Source organism: Cyrtonyx montezumae, unplaced genomic scaffold, assembly GCF_038088225.1.
Source record: "Cyrtonyx montezumae isolate F1298 unplaced genomic scaffold, pur_monq_1.0 scaffold_42, whole genome shotgun sequence".
In the NCBI taxonomy this organism is placed as follows: Eukaryota; Metazoa; Chordata; class Aves; order Galliformes; family Odontophoridae; genus Cyrtonyx; species Cyrtonyx montezumae.
In genome coordinates, this window is record NW_027072048.1 from 166,036 (window position 1) to 185,269 (window position 19,234).

General features: G+C 52.2%; 2 protein-coding genes across 10 annotated transcripts; both read right to left on the minus strand.

Moving 5' to 3' along the window:
* Window positions 1–1,507: 1,507 nt before the first annotated feature.
* GPAT4 (glycerol-3-phosphate acyltransferase 4) lies at window positions 1,508–10,447 on the minus strand. Its single transcript, XM_065747171.1, has 13 exons — window positions 10,395–10,447; window positions 8,018–8,917; window positions 5,420–5,489; window positions 4,827–5,124; window positions 4,608–4,682; window positions 4,093–4,182; window positions 3,895–3,988; window positions 3,552–3,667; window positions 3,381–3,436; window positions 2,973–3,058; window positions 2,601–2,729; window positions 2,441–2,520; window positions 1,508–1,886 (listed from the first exon to the last, which is right to left on the minus strand). Exons 2-13 carry the CDS (start codon window positions 8,180–8,182, stop codon window positions 1,778–1,780), a joined length of 1,368 nt encoding a protein of 455 aa, XP_065603243.1. The 5' UTR covers window positions 8,183–8,917; window positions 10,395–10,447; the 3' UTR covers window positions 1,508–1,777.
* A 306-nt stretch (window positions 10,448–10,753) lies between these two features.
* GINS4 (GINS complex subunit 4) lies at window positions 10,754–18,780 on the minus strand. 9 transcript variants are annotated; one of them, XM_065747137.1, is made up of 8 exons: window positions 18,685–18,780; window positions 18,388–18,474; window positions 18,096–18,209; window positions 17,585–17,682; window positions 17,160–17,248; window positions 16,813–16,903; window positions 16,628–16,728; window positions 11,785–11,870 (listed from the first exon to the last, which is right to left on the minus strand). In XM_065747137.1, the coding sequence occupies exons 1-7, from the start codon at window positions 18,775–18,777 to the stop codon at window positions 16,632–16,634; spliced, it is 669 nt and encodes a 222-aa protein (XP_065603209.1). In that variant the 5' UTR covers window positions 18,778–18,780; the 3' UTR covers window positions 11,785–11,870; window positions 16,628–16,631. The 9 variants fall into 9 exon arrangements, with proteins under 9 accessions (XP_065603205.1, XP_065603204.1, XP_065603203.1 ...); XM_065747134.1 differs by having other exon boundaries at window positions 16,625–16,728; XM_065747136.1 differs by having other exon boundaries at window positions 11,794–11,880.
* Window positions 18,781–19,234: the final 454 nt, after the last annotated feature.

A 19,234-nucleotide genomic window follows, 5' to 3' on the forward strand; every position in this document is an offset into this window, starting at 1 on the left:
CCGGGGAGTGACAAATCGCAGCCGCAGCCTGGCTGCCCTAAGCATCCCACAGCTGTACCGGAGCTGTGGAGCTGCTCACGGGGCTGCAGTGCAGGATTAATCCCACCTCCAGCTCCTCTCGTCCTGCAGCCCGGCAGCCGGCACCGACGGATGGTGCCAACCATGTGGCACAGCTGGAGGCTGCCATGGCACAGTTACAGCCAGCGCCAAAGAGCACAGGGCTCGTGGAGTCCGGCCGTGGTGAGTGGCAGCACCGCGGCCCCGGCCCTCCTCGTGCTCCTCACTGCTCTGGAGCGTGGGCATGAGCAGGGTGGGCTGGCAGGCAGATGGATAGCAGCTCCGCTTCAATTCCACATCCCTTTTCTCCCAGACAAACCCCGTCGGATTTTCATAAATCAAAGCACCACACTGTTTAATAAAAATTTATTGACTTACAAGTGATTATTTATCAAAAGGCCATTAATAGCGGCTCCGGGAATGATGTGCTACTGGGTGGTGTGGGGAGACTAATAGCAAATCAATGCCAGCATCTGGGCAGAATGCATATGAGGGCCCCTGGCCCCAACAGGCTGCATGGCTGCTGCTGCCGGGGCCGGCAGCCCCTACCCCAAGGGCTGCCCCACGCTCCCCCCAGTTATTTATTGCTTACAAATGAAATGATCAATACTTTTAATCTAGAGCTAAATTTATTAACTTTCCCATCGGAGAGAGACATATTGACTGGGAGCACAGGGAGGGGGAGCTGAGGCAAGATGGATGTGTGCCTGCTCACCTGCCCAGCCTGCTGTGCAGCATCCCAGCAGGATCGGGACTGTGAGGATGGCCCCGAGCACAGCGAGGAGGATTAAGGTAGCCAGGAGCCACAGGATGCTGCTGTCACCACAGCACCTGTGACAGAGCAGCAGTGGGCACCTGCAGCCAGGTTTGAGTGCTGCTTGCAGAGATGCTATGGGCACCCAGCATGGCAATGCCTGCCCCTGGCACAGCCCCTGCCTGCACGTCCATCTATCTGCAGAGCCGAAGGAAATGCCCTGTCCCACTGAACTGGAAAAGTAGAGCACTGGGTGTGAGGAGTGCTCAGGGAAAGTGGCTGGGGAAAGGTGAAGGAAGCCTGGAGACCCTGCCCCATCTGAGCAGCGATGCTCATGTCCACAGCCCAGCGCAGTGTGCCCGACTGCAGCTCAGCACAGGGCCACCAAGGGGGCATGGCACAACCTGGGTACCCCAAGGCTCTCCAGAGCCACTCAGAGCAGGGAACAAATGGGGAGCTCAGTGTGAACGACCTGAGGCAGTGAAAAGCTTTGCGAGCCCAGTGGCTAGAGCAGCCCTACGTGTTTTGTACTGCAGCCATGAGAGGCACAGACTCATAAGATTCCCTTGGTTGTCAAGGCAGCTCATCTGAGCAAAGCTCACCAGTTTCTGTGCCGTGGGAGACTTGTGACTGACACACATGCACATCAACACACCAGCCCTCCCCCTGGGCCTGTAAACAACATATGGAAGCATATGACACCAGAAGTGTTTCATTTAATATTGCCCCTGCAAGGGGCTTCACTGTAACAGTAACAAGAAGGCATCTGTGCCAATAGCTGCCCAGGGCCTGAAGACTCTTGGCTGCAATAGTGCCTCCAGGAAAGAAAAGCCAGGAGATGCAGGAGTAAGTCCAAACAGTCCTGGAGTAGCCAAAGTCCAAAGAAATGGAGCTGCTTCAGACAAGACCTGGCTCATATAGGAGGCAGAGGGCTCTGGCCAGGTAACAGCGCTGGAGGCAGAGGGCTCAGGAGCGGCTCCGGTCTTCATGGTTGCCTACAATCATTTTGCTGTAGAGTTTCTGTTGCTCCTCCTTGAATGTATCTTTCACCTTCTCTCTCTTTAGACCTCCATCCCTAGAAAAAGAATCATTCACCAAGGAGCTAAAGGAACGCACTGACACCACAGCTGGGGCTGCTCTGAGCATGCTGGAGCTCCCACGTCAGCCTGACGAGTGCACTGGTCCCTTAGGTTGACAGGGCATACTGCAGGCTGAGTGGCAACAGGGCCGGCCCCTTCCACCCCATCCTCTCCCAAGAAGGACACACATAGTCCTGCACAGTGCTCAGCACATCCAACACCATCCACCTTTCAGGCTCCAAAGATCTTAATGCCTGACAAGGGAGGTTCTCAAGCTTCAAATGCTTTGCTGAGCAACATCAAGTAAGAACCGAGGCATCCCAGAGCAAGCTCCATTCACAGAATTAAATTTTGGTGCCCAACACACAGCAGAAGCCAAGATGTTAGTCTTGACTACAGAAGAGCTGTTTTGGACGTGAACCTCCATTTCTACAGAGGTCTACCCTGCCAGTATAAGATACAGACTTGGCTTTGCAGCCTACAAACACATATCAGGACCCAGGAACAGAGAATACTATAAATGGGAGGAAAAATGTCTGGCAAGACTCACCAGAGCAGATCCACGAGGCCTCCCTGCCTGGCAATAGCTGACTTTACTCGATTGGCAAACTGAACAGCATCCTCATCACACTGTGGGACAATGACACTGTTCAGACAGAACAAAAGGCCAAACAAGCAGCAGATCAGACAGGCAGGTTCGTCTTACTTACCTGTCTGGTCATGGGAGGCAAGTACCATACACTGCAGACAATGGCCCAGCTGGTCATCATCCTAAGGAGGTAGGTGACCATGCCATACTTGCTGCTGTTCCAAAAGGCATCTCCAAACTGTGGATCATACTATGGAGGCAAGAGAGCTTATCTAAGTAAGGTAATGGGCGCACCTGACCTGAGGCTCCAAGTTCTACATCAAATCCAACTACAGGCCAGCCTCAGTGCACATGGAGTAACCCCAATGTCCCCACATGCCATGGTCTGAGGACCAGGCTGTTGTGACTCAGAAGTACCAAGACTGGGCTACCAAGACTGACCTTGTAAGCATTTAAATATTTCTGCTGTAAAAAAATGTTTGCCTTCTCATACCTTGATTGCTACAGGGTAAACCGTGGCTCCAATTTCAAAGCTCCCCTTTTTGAACATCATCACAGATGTGTTGTTGATGCAGGTTCCTGTAAGACAAGCACAATCTTTGCAAGTCAGTCCAAACGCTTAAGCTACAGACCTACAGGCATCTGGAGACTGCCCCTGACACTCACTCCAAACCCTGCTCTATGTGTGCACAAAATGTGAAACATCACTGAGACATCATATATCTGACATCCACACTGGGCTCGTTTAACTCCCATGTCCCATGTCCAAGATCCCATGTCCCTTCTGCCTCACTGAAAGCCCTCAAAGCCCTTGGCTATGTGAGGAAACAACACAGACAAGGTGCTGTGCCGCTGTGCCCTCCTCCACCAGGTCCCTGTTTGGTCTAACTCCACAACTCACCTTCTGGAAAGATAAGAATAGGCAGTTTGCTCTTGTCCTGGACGTGCTCTGTGAGCCTAAACAGAAGAGTGTCACCAATTATCAGGGGAGCTGCCCTGGCAACCCACACAGCAGCTCCCAACCCTTTCCCAGCCTCCAAAGCCCCCCATTTACAGCTAACAGTTGTCACACCTTTTGGCAACGAGGTGACGGTCTTTGACCTCAGAACGTTCAAACCAGACGTGGGGGCAAGCTTTCACCATGGCTCTCTGTATCACACCCATGAGCCCTCCGTGGATTTGGCCCACCTGAACAGGGTGAGAAAACGTAAGTTACAGGAGCTGGGTACATATGAAGGCCAAGGCAGCTCCTACAGCTTCGCCACTAAGCTGAGGTTCACATTTCTACCTCAGTGCTTGTAAGGCTGAGAGGGAAAGTTCCAGGCTCTGAATGTAAAGATGCAGCAAGCCCCAGGGGAGATCAGGCCTGCTGGAAAGCAACACAACAGCAGGCAGAGCTGGGGCACAGACCTTACCATTGCATAGTAGCCATCACTGGCCAGGATGATCACGTCAATGGGGGATGTATGATTGGCCACGCAAATGCCTCCATTTCGGGGTCTGTTTTCTCTAAATGCAAAACAAAGGCACAGATGAGGGCAGAGGAATGAAGAGTGAGGCCTGCAAGAGGCACAGCATGACACAGACAGTGGGGACAGACACTGCTGCCTTACCGGTCGTGGTAGGTGATGATGGCTGTGAGGGCACGCACGCAGATCCGGTAACACATCAGGTGAACGTGCTTGCTGAGGAACTCTTTACATCTGCCACCCAGAACAGAGACCATCAGCCCCAGCTGCCCAGAACAGGGCCACTCAGCCCAGCTGTCTGAGGTCACGAGATCCCACTGAGACTTCACATCGCGCCCTCATAAACACATCTCCTGCTGGGTTTTGCTGGTTGCTTACTGACTCATATCTCATGAGAACCAATCTTTTGCCTTTGCTCTTCTCTGTTTTTACTCCTTTCAGAGACCTGGGCTGAGGGCTCTGCCACCGCCTTAATGTTCACATCTAGGCCTTTTATTTAAAGTAGTAGAATATTCATTCCTGACAGGCTACAAGATGACAGGACCACCTGCCCCATCTGCAGCATGCAGAAGACACGGGGCTTGCAGGAAAACTTCCGAATTATCAGATCTCAAACAGCACAGGAGCTGCCCCATCTCTTCTTTCAAACCCCAACTCACCTTCCATTTGGCAAATATCCCACCACTGTAGTACCAGTCACCAACAAGCTGATGCCAGTGAACGCCAGCGCTATTCTGCAGAAAGAGGGAAGCTACGTGTTAGCAAATCCAGGCCAGAGGCTCTGCTCATCACATAACCTGCCTCGCCCAGCTCCCCCTGTGAGCTGGGGGACCAGCTGCACCAGCAGGCCACAGGCAGGTTTCTGCAGCAGCACCCACCTGAGGGGCAGAAGGAAGCAGTAGCGGATGAGAACACCCAGTCCCCAGAGTACAGTGAGGCGCAGACTGATGTAGTGGAAGTTGTAGTTGGTCCTGCTGAGCAGGTTCCAGGACTCCAGCTCTTCAGCCGAAAACCTCTTGGTCACTTCATCGTCCATGATGGTCTCAATGCCTTTGCGGCAGAAATAGAAGATATCTGAGAGCTCAAACTCAGGGGTCTCCAGGGCTTTGCCACTGCCACTCCGACGGATCTCCTTGATCTCCTCTTCCAGTGATGTTGGCTCCTTGGCGATGATACCTACAACAACCCACAGGCAGCTCTGAGCAAAGTATGACCTGCCTGATGAAAGACAGATGAGGGCCAGGGAGCTCCTACTGACCTGCTCTCCACAAGGCTCCCTTCCTTCCTCCAGCCCTCCCAATTACCTAGACATGAAACATGCCCTGGATGCCTCATGCACTGGACCCTTCCATAGCTACTGCCAACCCATCTATGTGGAGAGGGCATCCCATCACACTTCAGCTCTCAGAGACACGACATTTACCATACATAACTTGAACTTCAAATGTACCCAGGCAGGGCAGGATCTTACCATTGACATAGGGCTTGTATAATGGATGGTTCTTCTCCTTGGCACCACGCTCTATTCTCAGAGTTGCCCACTGCAAGAGACACACAAAGCAAACAAGACTGTCAAAGCCTGTAGCTCCACTTGATATTATTCCAGATTTACAGCTGGTTTCCAGAGAAGACCGTGCTTAAGGGGACCAAATGAGATGAAAGCAGGATGCTTCCATACAGAACAGCATGAGTGATGAACATGCATGAAGTGGAAGCAGGCATCAGGCTGGGAAGAAAGTTTTCTCAGCAGAGATTTGTCTATAATAGATCAAAAGAAACGATGGGAAGGTGACCAGCACTTAGGAAAGCCATAATGTGCACATACTTGTGTGCCATTCTGCACAGCAGAGCCCCAGGGGAAGAATGAGTGCCAGAAGGTGAAATGGTACTCAGTGGTGACATGTCACAGCAAGACTTTCTACAGCCTCCAGTAGGCTACTCCCAATTGCGTGTGGCTGCCACTGCACAGCCTCCAGGTGGACCTTGCATCCTGCATGCCCTCCTGCTGGGCTGGAATGGGATGTAGCTCAGCCAGCAGACAACGGGACCAGCACTACTTCCCACTACTGGACTCCTCCAAACTCAAAGCAAGGACTGTGTGTTCAGGCAGCTGCTAAGCACATCAGGCCAATCTCATGAGGAGATGGGATCCCTCCCTATTCAGTTCACCTAACAGCTACTACTGCTTCTCAGTTCATAGTCAGTCCAAAACAGCAGCAACAAGCACCCTCAGACAAACACCCTCAGCTGCTCCATCAGTCATCCATGAAGAATTGGAAACTGCTGGGTACTCCAGGGCTCCCAGTCTCAACCCATGACACCATTAGATGAGAAAGCAGTGATGTGGGAATGCTAATTGTGGGTGGAGCATCCAGCTCATCTGGCAGCTTCCTCAGCCAGTAGAAGGAACTGCAGGATTGCAGAAAATTGGCCAGACACTGACATCCCAGAAGGCAGAAAAGTCAGGAGTGGGGCAGCCTGCACAGAATGCACATTCCTCGCCAGCCCCACAAGAGACCATGGTGGCAGAAAACCCAGCCTGCCACGTGGGAAACAGTGGGCAGCTCTCCCTCGCCCCATAACCCCCAGGTTGCCAGATTCAGCTGCTAATTCCTGGGCTAGGTTCGCAATATTGGCCTCAGGAACTTGCAAAATATTTCTCATGAATAATACTCCTCATACAATTCTGAACGACCAGACCCAGCCACTGAGCTTTACATCAGTCTGTGAGCCATTCTTCTAAAGTGCTCCTCTCTCCCACCACAGAGATTCTTTGATAAAAGCCTGAAATAGATTTCAAAGCTTTCTCGGAAAAATAGTTGCAAAATTGAACATCAAAAAGTGCTGAGATTAAATGTCCCTTCACTGAATGCAAGAGAGGGAAAATAATTACAGTAAAACAAAATGTTCTATTTCAGATAAACCAAAATTCTTATTAATTTTTTCTCCCAGTTCAGTCACAAAATTGAAAGCCAGGTCTTCAAACACCAGTGTTAATTAAGCACATCACAAAGCACTGGGTCTTCCCACTCACACCACAGTCTCGGAGGACTCAGTTTAAAACGCTGAACACTGCAAGCTGCAGGGCCGCCCTCTCCAGCCATCCAGTACAGAGATGCTCCCAGAGAAGACCAGCTCTGCTCCAACAGCAGTAGCTGTGCTGAATACTGTAGCAGTTCAGACATCACATTTAATAGCCCGAAACTTCCCTACTAAGCACAGTGCACTCTTCCTCCTTTTCCCTGGGCTGCCAGGTCTCAGTTGGTTTGGATTTTATCTAATGGAAGCTTTGCAAAAATTCTGGTCTCACTGGAGACTTGATTCAAAGAGAGGGGCTGTCTAAGATGGCCCAGAAATAAGTCTGCTGAAGGCAGCCAGGGGAACAGCATGATCCCAGGTTGGAAAATTCCACTTGGCTTCTCTGTGCCAAGAGGGGCAGCGCTCGCTGCTGCTCTCCTCAGAGGCTGCAGGTCCAGCTGTGGCTGCTGGGCTCAGCAGATAAGCAGGCAGCACTTTGGGACTTGGGAGCTCTGTGTTCTGGCCACAGACTGCCCAGGGCTTGCAGCACATAAAGTGCCACCTTGCTGCCTGCTTCTGCTTCATCCAAACATCCTGGAAATGAGCAGCCCACTGACTGTAGCTCCTCTCTGTCACATCCTACACCCCTTTTGGCTTCCCTCCATATCAAACTGTGACAGCACTCCGCCTTGTCTGGGACGTTAACCGGGCCAAGCACACACCTCCTCCCAGCACATCCCCAGTTACTGCTGTACTACTTGCATACTTATGGGCTGTGCTGTCCTACTACTTTGTTTGATCACTTAGTGGCTTAACCACAGAGAAAAAAAAAAACAAAAAAACCCTGTGAATAGAACTCCAATAAATCGCATTTGGCTGAGATGACTCCAGCAGGTCATCTGGCACCAGCACATTACCAGCAAACCACACTCCCATCCCTGCTGCCTGCTGTGATCTACAGAAGTGTAAAACCTTCTCCCCCTACCATTAACATGCACGATGAGACCCCTGTAAACACTCCAGTTCAGAAAATTCTGTAAATGTGACTTACCTGAAAAATCTTCAATAATGTTTTCATGTAAACCTTGCGGATGCCAAAGGAGACTCCAAAAATTGCTGGCACAATGATGAAAACCAGGAGTAGAGTGAAGAGGACGGTTATGGAGATTCCCAAGAGATTGACAACTAGGCTGTCAAAGGGGAGCAGGAGGAACATGATGAAGGGCCCAAGCAAGGCTGGTGCCCTGCGACCCTGCAGCCAAGCAGAAAGGCTGCCCACAGCAGTTAAACAGTCCTCCTATTATCCAGTAATAGCCTCACACACGCACTGAGTCCGCTGTTGCTCACAGACCCCATTCCAAAGTTCACATCCTTTTTGAGCTCTGTGAGAGAGGGAACGAACAGTATTTGGGGAGAGGTTGGGAAAACAAGCAAATACTGCCAGGAGTCCCAGCGAGTTCAAACAGTGCACACTAAGGAGCTCAAAGAAGATGGAGCATGCAGACAAGTTCCTCCATGGGTTTGCAGTGGGCACTGTCCTGGAATGACTGTGCAAATACAGGCTCTCCCAAGGTGCTGCTGAGCAAATCCTGCTGTGGTGCAGCTTCTGAAGACCCTGGCAGTAGAATTCCTCTCAGGCTGCTGAGAGTATGCAGTGTCTCTTCATGAGGACAATATGGAGTCCATCTCTGAGCCTGCATTGGAGGAAATTGAGGGAGTTGGCACTTGCAGGAGCCTACTATATGCCGAGCTATTATTGTTCCTTCCAGAAGGACACAGGTACTGGCTCAGATCCTCACATGACGCCTGTAACAAGCTTAATTCCAGAGGTCCCTGGCATCCACTCACACTGAAAGGTCGTAACGGACTCAAATGAAACCTGTGTCCCTGGAAAGCTCTCCAGACAGTGCGTTGGCTTCTTGGTAGACCAGGCACTCACATACCACCGGCCCTAGAGGAGGAAAGAGAAACCAAAGTCAGGCAAGTCACGTAACTCAGAGACGTCAGTGGCAGGAGGCCAAAGACAGTGGGCACTGAAACCAAGAAGGCAGTCCTCAGGCTGAGGACAGATCACTCCAGGCAGCTCCTGAGACACTTCAGACACAGACTGGTACTCCAACTTCCATCTCACATCATCGTCCTGTGCCTTCCTCCTAAGCCTCAGACTGAACTGGCTGTGACCAGAGCCACTCTGGAGCACAGGATGTTGAGAGTGTCTCCAAACAGGTCTCAAGTACAGGAAGGTAGCCAATGAAGTTGCAGAAAACCCTTGTGAATGACACTGCCCTCACCACCTCTCATTTCAGAGGAATCCAAGCTCAGGGAGCCAGCTATGTACTGGATTCCTGGGAAGGAATCACTTCCTCTACCCCTGTACTCAGGTTCCTGGGGCGTGGCTCACCTACTGCTTACACAGGGCAGCTTTACAAACAATGCATGACAGGAAGTTAGCCCAAGGGGAGAATTACTGCTGATGATTAGCCACGGTGGAACTCGCCGCAAGAGGGGCGCAGTCAAAGGTCAACACACAGCACCGCAGCAAACCCAGGGGATGACCCGGCAGAACAGGTCTGCTCCAGGCCAACACTGGTTGGAGCATCTGCTCAGGGGAGAACTCCCTCCGGGTACTATCTCTGCCTGCTGCCAGAGGGCACGGTGTCAGCCTAAGGGTGGGATGGAACAGTGCTTGAACTCAGCAAAGCATGGGAAGGTGGGAATACCCTTTTGCTCCCCTGTGTGTACATGCAGCAGCTGGCAACGCCGCATTACTGCTTCAAAGGAACAAAAACGCCTCTAATAAAATACTCTCTGAGCAGCTCTGCAGCCACACAAGTGACTGTCCATCTCTCAGAGCTGTCACCGTCGGACCGGCCTCGGCTCAGTCCCACGCTCCTGCTCTGAGTCACCGCTGTCCCCTGGTCCCACGCGCCAGCAGCCACGTGCGGTGCCCGACTCAGTCCGACCGCAGCAGCCACGGTCCGGCAGCCCCCGACCTCGTGTCGGGCTCCGCGCTCGGGGACGAAAGCTGCGCCCCTCCTCCCAACGCGGCCACCCGAGAGCGGCGTGGCCGGGAGCGCTCCTTGAGGCGTTGTCACAGCCTCCGGGACACCGCCCACGGGCGCAGCGAATCCGAGCGAGGCCGGGACCGGCGGCGACCTTTGTGCGCGCTGGCAGCGGCTGCCGGTGGGGAGGGGCGGGGGCCGTACCGCTCACACCACGCGTGGGGGCGCTTCGGCGCGGCCCGCACCACGGAGGAGGCCGCGTTCCCCGACGCGGGAGCCGGTTAACGGTCCGCGGGCGGCTCGGGCCCGGCCCCGCACCTCCACCTCCTCCGCCGGCCGCGACGGGACGGAGAGCGGGGCCGGGACCGGAGCGGGAGGGCGGGGGAGGAGGAGCGCCGGGCCGGGCCGGGCCGCTCACGCACTCACCTGCCGCCACTGCCGCCAGGCCCGGCTCCGCCCCCGTCACGAACCGTGCGCGCCGCATCACCGCCTCACGTACGCTGACGTCATCACGCCGCCCGCGGGGCCGCGCACGCCGCGCACCTCCCCTCCGGCAGGGGGCGCCGCACGCCGCCCACCCCGCCCTCGGCGCCGAAAGCAGAGGCGAACTCTGTGCCGACACTGTGCCGTCATTTTATTGCCTCCCGTGACGGCGCCCACCCGCGGCACCGAGCGGCCTCGTGCCGCCCCCTCCCCCTGCACGCAAGGCACTGCCCCGCTGATGGCGCCGACGGGGGACGCGCTGTCGCTGCAGTACTCTGACGCGAGTGCTGCCTTGAGGATACAGCAGCAGGAATTGCACTGACACGGCTTCCAGCGACGATGGAGCAGCACCCAGCTTTGAAGCCCAGCAGCTGCTCGTACCACAGCCAGCCAGACTCGTGGAGGAGCTAACGGAGCTGGGAGCAGCACCTGCTGCTGCTGCCACCACCCCCATCCCTGCACAAGAGCCTTTGTACCAAAGAAGGGGCATAAGGGACCTACAGCCCCCAAAGCACCTCCCTACCAGTAGGGGCCACGGGGCTCTGAATGCCGCCAGCTCTGCAGGTGAGAAAGAACGAGGGCAGCAGCCCGGGAGGTGCCAAAGTGGTCCCGGGCCCCCTTGGCACTCTTCACAGCATGGGATGGTGAGTGGATCACACCCACGTGGTAGAGCCTGTAGTTCTTCCCGTGGTTGTTGTCCCAGTGGGTCTTCTGCCCACAGCGGAAGGAGATGCAGAACTCTGTGGCTCTGCAGGAGCTGGAGGACTTAGGCAGGGAGAGCTCAAAGGAGAAGGTGTCCATGTCTGCTGAGCCATACGTGCTATGCATGTACTGGCAGGAGATGTCTCGGAAGCTCTTCCAGCCATCAAAGGTGATGCGGACCATGACTTTCTTCTCGTACGCAATGTTTCTGACCTTCACTGTCCCTGACAGGACATGGTCCTGGATCAGGCAGCTCTCCAGGCAGACCAGGTTGCTGAGCAGGCAGCTGCGGAAGGTTGCATAGTCTGCAGAGGGTTGTGGGAAGTCCAGCACATACCTGCCCACTTCTGGGCGCAAGTCTCGGAACTTGGGCCGGAACCAGGTGAGGTCTGACAGGGCATGCTGCAAATCACAGAGGTCTTCCTCAATCTTTGAGAAGAATCGGACAGCTGTCAGCGAGAGCCCCTTCATGTCAGCAAATACCACCCTCTTCTTCTTCTGGCTCTTAGGGCTCTTAGTGCTCTCTCTCCACTCAGGCTCACGATCCGTGCTCTGCTTCAGGTTCAGACAGGAGCGGAGGGGTTTGCGTCCTCGGTTGCCCCGGAGCTCCTCATAGGAATTCAGCAGCTTGCGAATGGGGGGTGAGTGGCCCAGGCAGAGCCGCATGGCCAGGTCCACAGGCATGGCTGGGGGAGTGACAGCTCGCGGGCTATAGACCTGGAAAAGCCTGGAGGTGAAGAGGGGTCAGGCAGTGAGTCCTGGCGCCGGGCAGCCGGGGCTGCAGCCCCGGCCCCAGCCCGCACCCTTCCCTCCGCCCACCCCACCCGCGCTCACTCGCCGCAGCTCATCGCGTCCGTCCGCTCCTCCACCGGCGGCGCCGCGCGATCAATGGAGCCGTGCAAGCGGCCGGGACACCCCACGGCTGCCGCGGCATCCAATAGGAGCCGGGAACGCGCTCCGGAGCGGCCAATGAGGGCCTGGGCTCTCCCCCCCCCCCCCCCCACCCGCTCACCGCAGCGGCCCCGCACGCTGTCCCGGCCCGGCCCGGTCCTCTGCCTCACACTGTGCTGCCCGCGAGAAGCTACAGGAAGAAAAGCGTGCTCCTCTGACGCCGTGTTTAGCGTTGGGAGGTTTGAACTGTTTTCACACGCGTCCTTTCAAGTGCTCGCTCTGGACCAGCTATTTCCAGGGTGTCTCGGAGCACACAAAATCCCACACTCTCCACTCTGCACCACGACAAACCCAACTCGCACGTTTCTTACACTCCTGTCCCTCCGTACTGAAAAAGAGGGCACTGGGATGCCCCTGACATTCACGTTCAAAATCACCTTCACTGTTCAGCTCACATGTGACTCCTTGATAGAAAAGAATGTCACCTAAGTCAGATCACCCCTGCCCTGTACTACCCGCTAATCTCTCCAGAGCTGTCTAGCCATTTAGGTTAAGCAGACCTGATTTTTCCTGCTGACAGCACAGATCTTGATCAGCTCATGACAAAACCTATCTATCAATATTTATACACAGCTTTCCATTGCCACTGCCCATGAATGTTTTCAGCACAGTGCAAGATGCTTCTCACTTTAGAGGTAGAAGCAAACTTGACTTCTGTGCATGGTTGGGAGGAGTCTATAGTTCAGCCTTGGCCTCAGTCAGGGAAAAAATCAGAAAAAAAGCCAGAGAGCCAAAGCTGTACTCTCCCCTACAATGATGTGTGGCACTCAGGTCACTGCTGGTCAGACACTCCTGCATGGGGAGGAGCACGACAGAGCCCTTTGCGGGTAACCAGGAGCCAGATACACTCGTATGGCAGGGCCTGCAGGAAGGGGTGGTGTTTGTTCTTGCCCAGTACTTCTCAGCACCTGCTCCTCAACCCGGTCACCATCACAACAGATCCATCTGCTGGTCCTCCTGAGCTTGATCCTATAGGCCAATCCTCCTGCTGCCAGCACACACCTGAGCCAGAAACCTGAACTGCATCCCTGACCGATCACCACGCTCGGGCTGGAAGCAGCACTCCTTGTTTCTGAAACCAGCCTTGGATACAGGCAGTATCACATCTTTCCACAGAAGTCAGCTGAAGGACAAACCACATCATAGTCACCCCTGCAACAGGTAACTGTGGCTGCACCGGCCCAAATTACAAACCCAAACAGCATCTCCCAGAGTCATGGAAGCAAATCTACTTTATTTTTCTTCTTTTTTTTGCCAGAACTAAGGGCTCAGGTTTTCATAACTTGTCTGCTTCTGGATCTCAGAATCAACCACCCACCTGCTCCCACTCTGTGCATTCTCATCATAGGCACAGACTATGGTGGATGAATGAGCCCTCCCCCCATTTGTAAGTACAAGTCAAAAGCACCTCTTTCTTTGACAAAGTTGCAGATGTTTTCCCTTCCTCCAACAGATGAGGCAACAGAAACACTGTGTTAGTTAGCAGTGAAACATTATCCAGTCCCAGAAGTATCCTGGTATTCAGTCACAGAAAGACACGAGAAGCATTTTCAGACAGGCTTAAACTCAATTAGCCTGGTTCCAGCCTAACAGCCATTCTGAAAAATCCCACACAGCCTGCAATAATTTTGTTGGGTGTCAGACTCCAGAGAGGAGCCGTGTTCAAGGCACTCTAGGAAAAATCAGGTGAAGATTTGGCTTCTAGAAGAGGACATGGGCCCCTGATGCTCACGTTGCTGCAGCCACGTGAGATGCAGCAGTAGAGCAAGTGCGAGCTCCCTGAACAACTGTTCCAACTAAAGAGGGCTAAGGAGAAAGTCTGACAGACGTTCTCCAAGCAGCTCTTCTTGAGCACGTTTTTGCAGCAGCAGATTAAGAATGACTTTGGCTGTGAGCTTCAGTCACCTCTGAGAGGTTGCTTGAGCTGTAGGCATGAGCAGGGTACAATCCAAAGCCCTTTCTTCAGGGCTCGGCAGAGGTGTGTGCTACTGATTCCCAAGGATTAAACACAACTTCCTCTTAACGTCTATACTTAAAGAATCCACTTTACCTAAATGGATTCATTAGGAACACTACAAACCACACATGTAAAGCCACTCGCACTGCAAGATGCACTGCATCATACCCTGCCTGGCAGTGAAAGGGGAGCGCCAGCCTGTTCCTCACAAAGCATGGTGCAAGGAAGGCCACGTCCTGAAGGAAAAGGAGCCAGTCTGTCCACACACCTGACAGGTACCAGGCTGTAATAGCAGGGAACTAGAAGAGGAATACAGGGTCAAAAGGGCAAGAGGAGGTTTTGCCCTGTATAATGAACATGAAGATACTGCTTGTATCCCTTACCCCAGCATTTGCTTCAGAACAAAGTAACTGGACAGTTTCTACCCTCAGAACTACAAGCAGAGACTGCAATAGAGCCCCACAATCTCTAGAAAGAGGATATTCAGAGCGCACACAGAAGAAAGCTGCTTTATCCTGAGCCCATCATTAGTTACTCCTTTTTAGTGAAACTGGACACTTCTTAAGTATGGCATCCTACCAACTAGGCACTAAAACTTTCCAGAATATGCCCTTTGCCATGTCACTCTGCACTTGGTGCTATTGATCCAAGTCTCCCTGCACACGGAGCTGGATTTCTGCAGCAGAGCATTAAAGGCAGTGTTCTATCCTTAGAGCAAGTAACGTGAATAGCATACAAAGCACAGAAGGTAAGGCAAAAATCAAGACAACTTCTGTTCTCATCTGGCAGCAAGAGACTGCTTTGGGAAAGCCCTGCTGAACTTATATTCCATTACCATTCCACGCAACATGAAAGCACCACAAGCTTACAGAATTCCTCAGAGCTCTTCTAGTCCTCAGCTGCTGATCATGCAGACTATCCTGTATCAAGGGCCCCGTTTGCCCTGGAGTTCACTGACAAAGGCAGCCTTGAGCTTGAGGATTAGCTGTAACTGTGTTGTAATCTCCCTGAAGTCTGTCAACCCAACGAAGGAGGTCAGAAAAGGCCAGAAAAGCAAGAAAGCCTTTCATTCCCCTTGCTGGAGTTGATCAACATCCAGAACTTCAAAAGGTGTAACAGCAGCATTTAAATCTTCAGTGCAGAATCTGCTCTGATATAGGTTTTATGCAAAGCTTGTGCATGTAACAAAACAGTAGAATGAAATACAAATTTTACACAGGCATTATCAAGACCTCCTAAGTGTGAATCAGTTGCTGTGGCTAAGAAAGTTTGTGAGAAACCTACAAATGCTGTCAGACATTTTCAAAGCTGCCATCACAGCTGTATGAGCCAGTCTGATCAGAAAAAACATAGATGCCCAATGCTCCAGTAGGCACTCAGTCTTTGGACCAGGGCAAGAAAAACCACTGTCAGCACGCAGGCCAGGAAGCAATTCCAAATCCAGGCCTATGCTCAGACAAATCTGATATACTTGAAATAAAAAAGGTGGATATTTTATGAGAACAGTGCTATTATTGCCAGAATGCTAGGAAAAAGAAAAAAAAAATCAGTGTAACTTCTCTAGTCACGTTAGAAGGGATTGTGGACAACTGTGTCCACCCTGGAACAGAAGTTGCACAGGCAGAACAAAGTTTATTCCATCTGCAAGGTAAATTCTGCCTTGGGACTTTTCAAGGAAGGATACACTTGATGTATGCTCATGACATTCTCTTTGTTCTCTCCGAGCTACAGCCTCCACCCTTAATTTGCTCCCAATCCTTCCTGCTCCTTGTGTGATAATCAAGATTTGCTCTGCCAGCAAATACCTTCATGTGTGCCTTTTGCTCAATGGGTCATGTGGCAAAGGTGGTGCAGAAGTATCCCCCCTGTTCACCTCAGAGCTACTGGGCACTTGCACAACATCCAAGGTTGCACAGGCTGTGACAAGATCAAAGCTGATGGGGAAAGGTGGAGTTTACACAACAAGTTACCACACTGTTCCATCAGACAATTTTCACCCCATATTCTAATTTAATTAACAGCTCTGAACTGGGGCAAGAATGAACATATATGTGTAAGGTTTAAAAAAAAGCGTACCCTTGTATTTACAAAGGCATATTCGTCTCCAAAGATAGATGTGCTCCGTGCACATCTGCTGTCAAACCAGTCTGAGATCTGGAGAACCAGTGTCTACACTCATCCACCCCTTTGGACTCCAAAGGCACTATGGCACAGCTCTGTGAAAGCCCTGTTCAGAGTGAATGCTATGACACAGACTGCCCTCACTATGCAACACTAGGAGAAAGAAGCTTGGCTGTATCCCAAGTGCAAGATAAGCAATCAAGAGCTTGACTACCTGTGGGGAGCAGTGACCCCCTAGCAAACGCAGAGGGGAAGATGTCTTGCTGGTTTACTTGAATGCTTTCAAAGATATACCTCCCAGTCTTGCTGCTACCTTCAGCCAACCCTCTCCAAGCCCTATGGGGCACCCAGCCCAGCCCCCCCCACCCCCCACTCACTGCCACCTGCTGGATGGATCTGAGCCACGCCCAGAAAGCAGCATGACCCCACCTTCAGTGCTCACCACCTGCTCAGATGAGCTGCACTGCTCCTGAGGTGACCAGTGGGGCAATGGTCTTGTAGCGAATCAGGTGCTGTGAGCCCTCCTCCAGATCGATGGTATACTCTCTGAAAAAGGCAGGAGCAAAGCGTTAAGCTGCTTCTGTGAAACAAGTCTTGTTCACGTGCACTGCATGTGGAAGGACCACCTACCTCTGCTCATCAGTCTCTGGCTCAACCAGGATGTTCTCCTGCCTCTTCAGCACTCTTAAGAACACGAAAGAGTCCAGGTTGGGTTTTGGGACTGCAGATACAACAGATTCAGAGCACAGACTCAGCACTCACCCAATTTCCTCTACAGAATGCTCAGTGAAGAAACGAGTATTAGGGGAAACAAATGCATTGCCAACAGAAATGTCTAGCATGCCCTATAAGAGGTAGCTTGCATTGCCCCAAATTAAGAAAAATGCAGATGGAGGTGGCCACCACAAGGACAGAGCTTTCTCCAAACCTCATTTGCTGTAATTTTCCACAGTGCCCTGTAGTCAAGCTGTACTCACCTGATTTTAGGAGAGCTACTTTCTGCAGGTTGGGCGGCATGTGTTTTAGGGCCACATTTTTCAGGTAAGTCTCAGTGTTTGCCATGTACCTGGAAAAAAAAAAAAAATCCCACAACACTGGAGCATCTACTGATTAAATCAAACACAAATTTGCCTGGAGAACATTGGCTCAAAAGTGCCAGCAGGTGACACCTCTTGGTCTCCCGTTTACAAACAACCCACTGACAGAACTGGCTCAGATGCTGCAGACCCAGAAGAATTATTTCATTTTTGCTCTTTGTCCATAAGAAAAGCTTCTGGTAAAAAGCCTGAATCTTACTGTAACCTTGTCTAAAGCTAACAGTCTTAAGAACTGCTCAATATAACACAAGAACAAGTTCTGTACCCCATGCAAAGGGAGGGGGATGCATTGAAAACCCACTCACTCCTTAGCAAAGGCAAACTCCTCTGGTGATAGAATGGAAGGCTCCCCTTTGGCTCGAGATTTCTCCTTCTCCAGCACATGTGGGAAAAACTTCTCTATCTGTCATTGGAAAAAACAGAAGATTAAAACCCAACTTTCCAGTAGTTCAGTGACTAATATCCCCTTACAAGAAGTGATGTTCTCCTGAACAGGTGTATGCAGTAAACAAAGGCCTGCCCAAATGCCTGCTTCTGACTTTGTAACAATAGTCAGCTGCAGTCCCAAAGCTGCGCAGATATATACGTATGTGACAGGACTCAGAAGGACCATGCATCTTGGGTTAGGTGTTGTAACAAAACATCACAATGCTGTGTGTAACAAAAAATCACAATCACAGCAATGCTGTGATTCTCCACAACAGAAAAGCATGCCCAAGTGTTGAAATCCTTGGATTGGACTGCAGATATCTAGATGGGATAACTTTGTTACTCAGAATCACTTCTGAAGTAAGAGTTTCCTATCCTAAGTATTACCTTCACAAGTCTACACCGCAAGTAGCTACTGAGCACATAACGGATCCTTTCAATCTCCATGTGGTGGATGCTGACCTTCAAGTCTCCTTTCTTTGCTCGTTTTAGGTTTGCCTCCTGCAAAGAGAAGCAAAGAAACCTGAAAAGGTTCAAACGCTAAACAACAAAAAAAAAATCGTTTTGTGCATAAGGAGAATAAAAACTGAGTTCATTTCCCAGTGTTCTCCTAAGGAACGAGTTCTGCAGAGGCTCAGAAGAGCCCACTCCCCACCTTCCCCTCCCCCACAGCACGCACCATGTGGTCCAGCTGCTCCACCACGCACTCAATGATCTCAGGCTTGCTCTCCAGGAGCTCGGGGGCAAATTTCTCGTTCAGCCAGGCCTAGGAGAAGGCATGCAGTTAGCAACGGCAAAGCGAGTTCCTATCGTGCACCCAGAACCAGGAGGCGGGACCCCGGCCCTAAGCCACCCCTTCCCGCCCAGCGGGCCCACAGGCCCGGCCGTTGGTCTCCCCGCGCCTTCCTCAGACAGCCTCAGCATGTACCCACCCAGGAAGTCCGAAGCCCCGGGGCTCAACCCTGGGCGGCACTACCTGCTCCAGGCTGCAGATGAGCTGCAGTGGAGTGAGCACCAGCTCCTCGCTGCCGTCGTCCGAGTCCGGCTCCTCACCACCCGCGGCCGCCATCCCAACAGCCGCAACTTCACTGCGCGGGAGCCCCGCGCGACCCGGAAGTTCTCCACTGCGCAGGCGGCCTGCGCGACCCGGAAGTTCCGTAGTGAGCAGGCGCAGACCGTAATAAAATGGCGGCGCTCGGGACCGCTCCGCTGCGGCGTTGCGGGTGTGCTTCACCTCACGCGGTATGAAGAGAAAGTGCTGCAAAACAGCGCTACTGAACACGCAGACACAGTTTAAGAAAAAGTTTACTGATCCATTAGTACTTCTGCCAATATTGCAACAGACATGAAAGGCAATCACCATTACAGTTTAGAAAAAGAAGTTTTATACAGTTGGAATATTAAACAAATCTCAAAAAAAGAAAAACAACCAAAAAACAAACAAAACAAAAAAAACCAGAAACCAGTGGCTGAGTCACAAGCCTTGAATTTCAGACCCTGTATTAGCACCTACAGCACCACCAAAA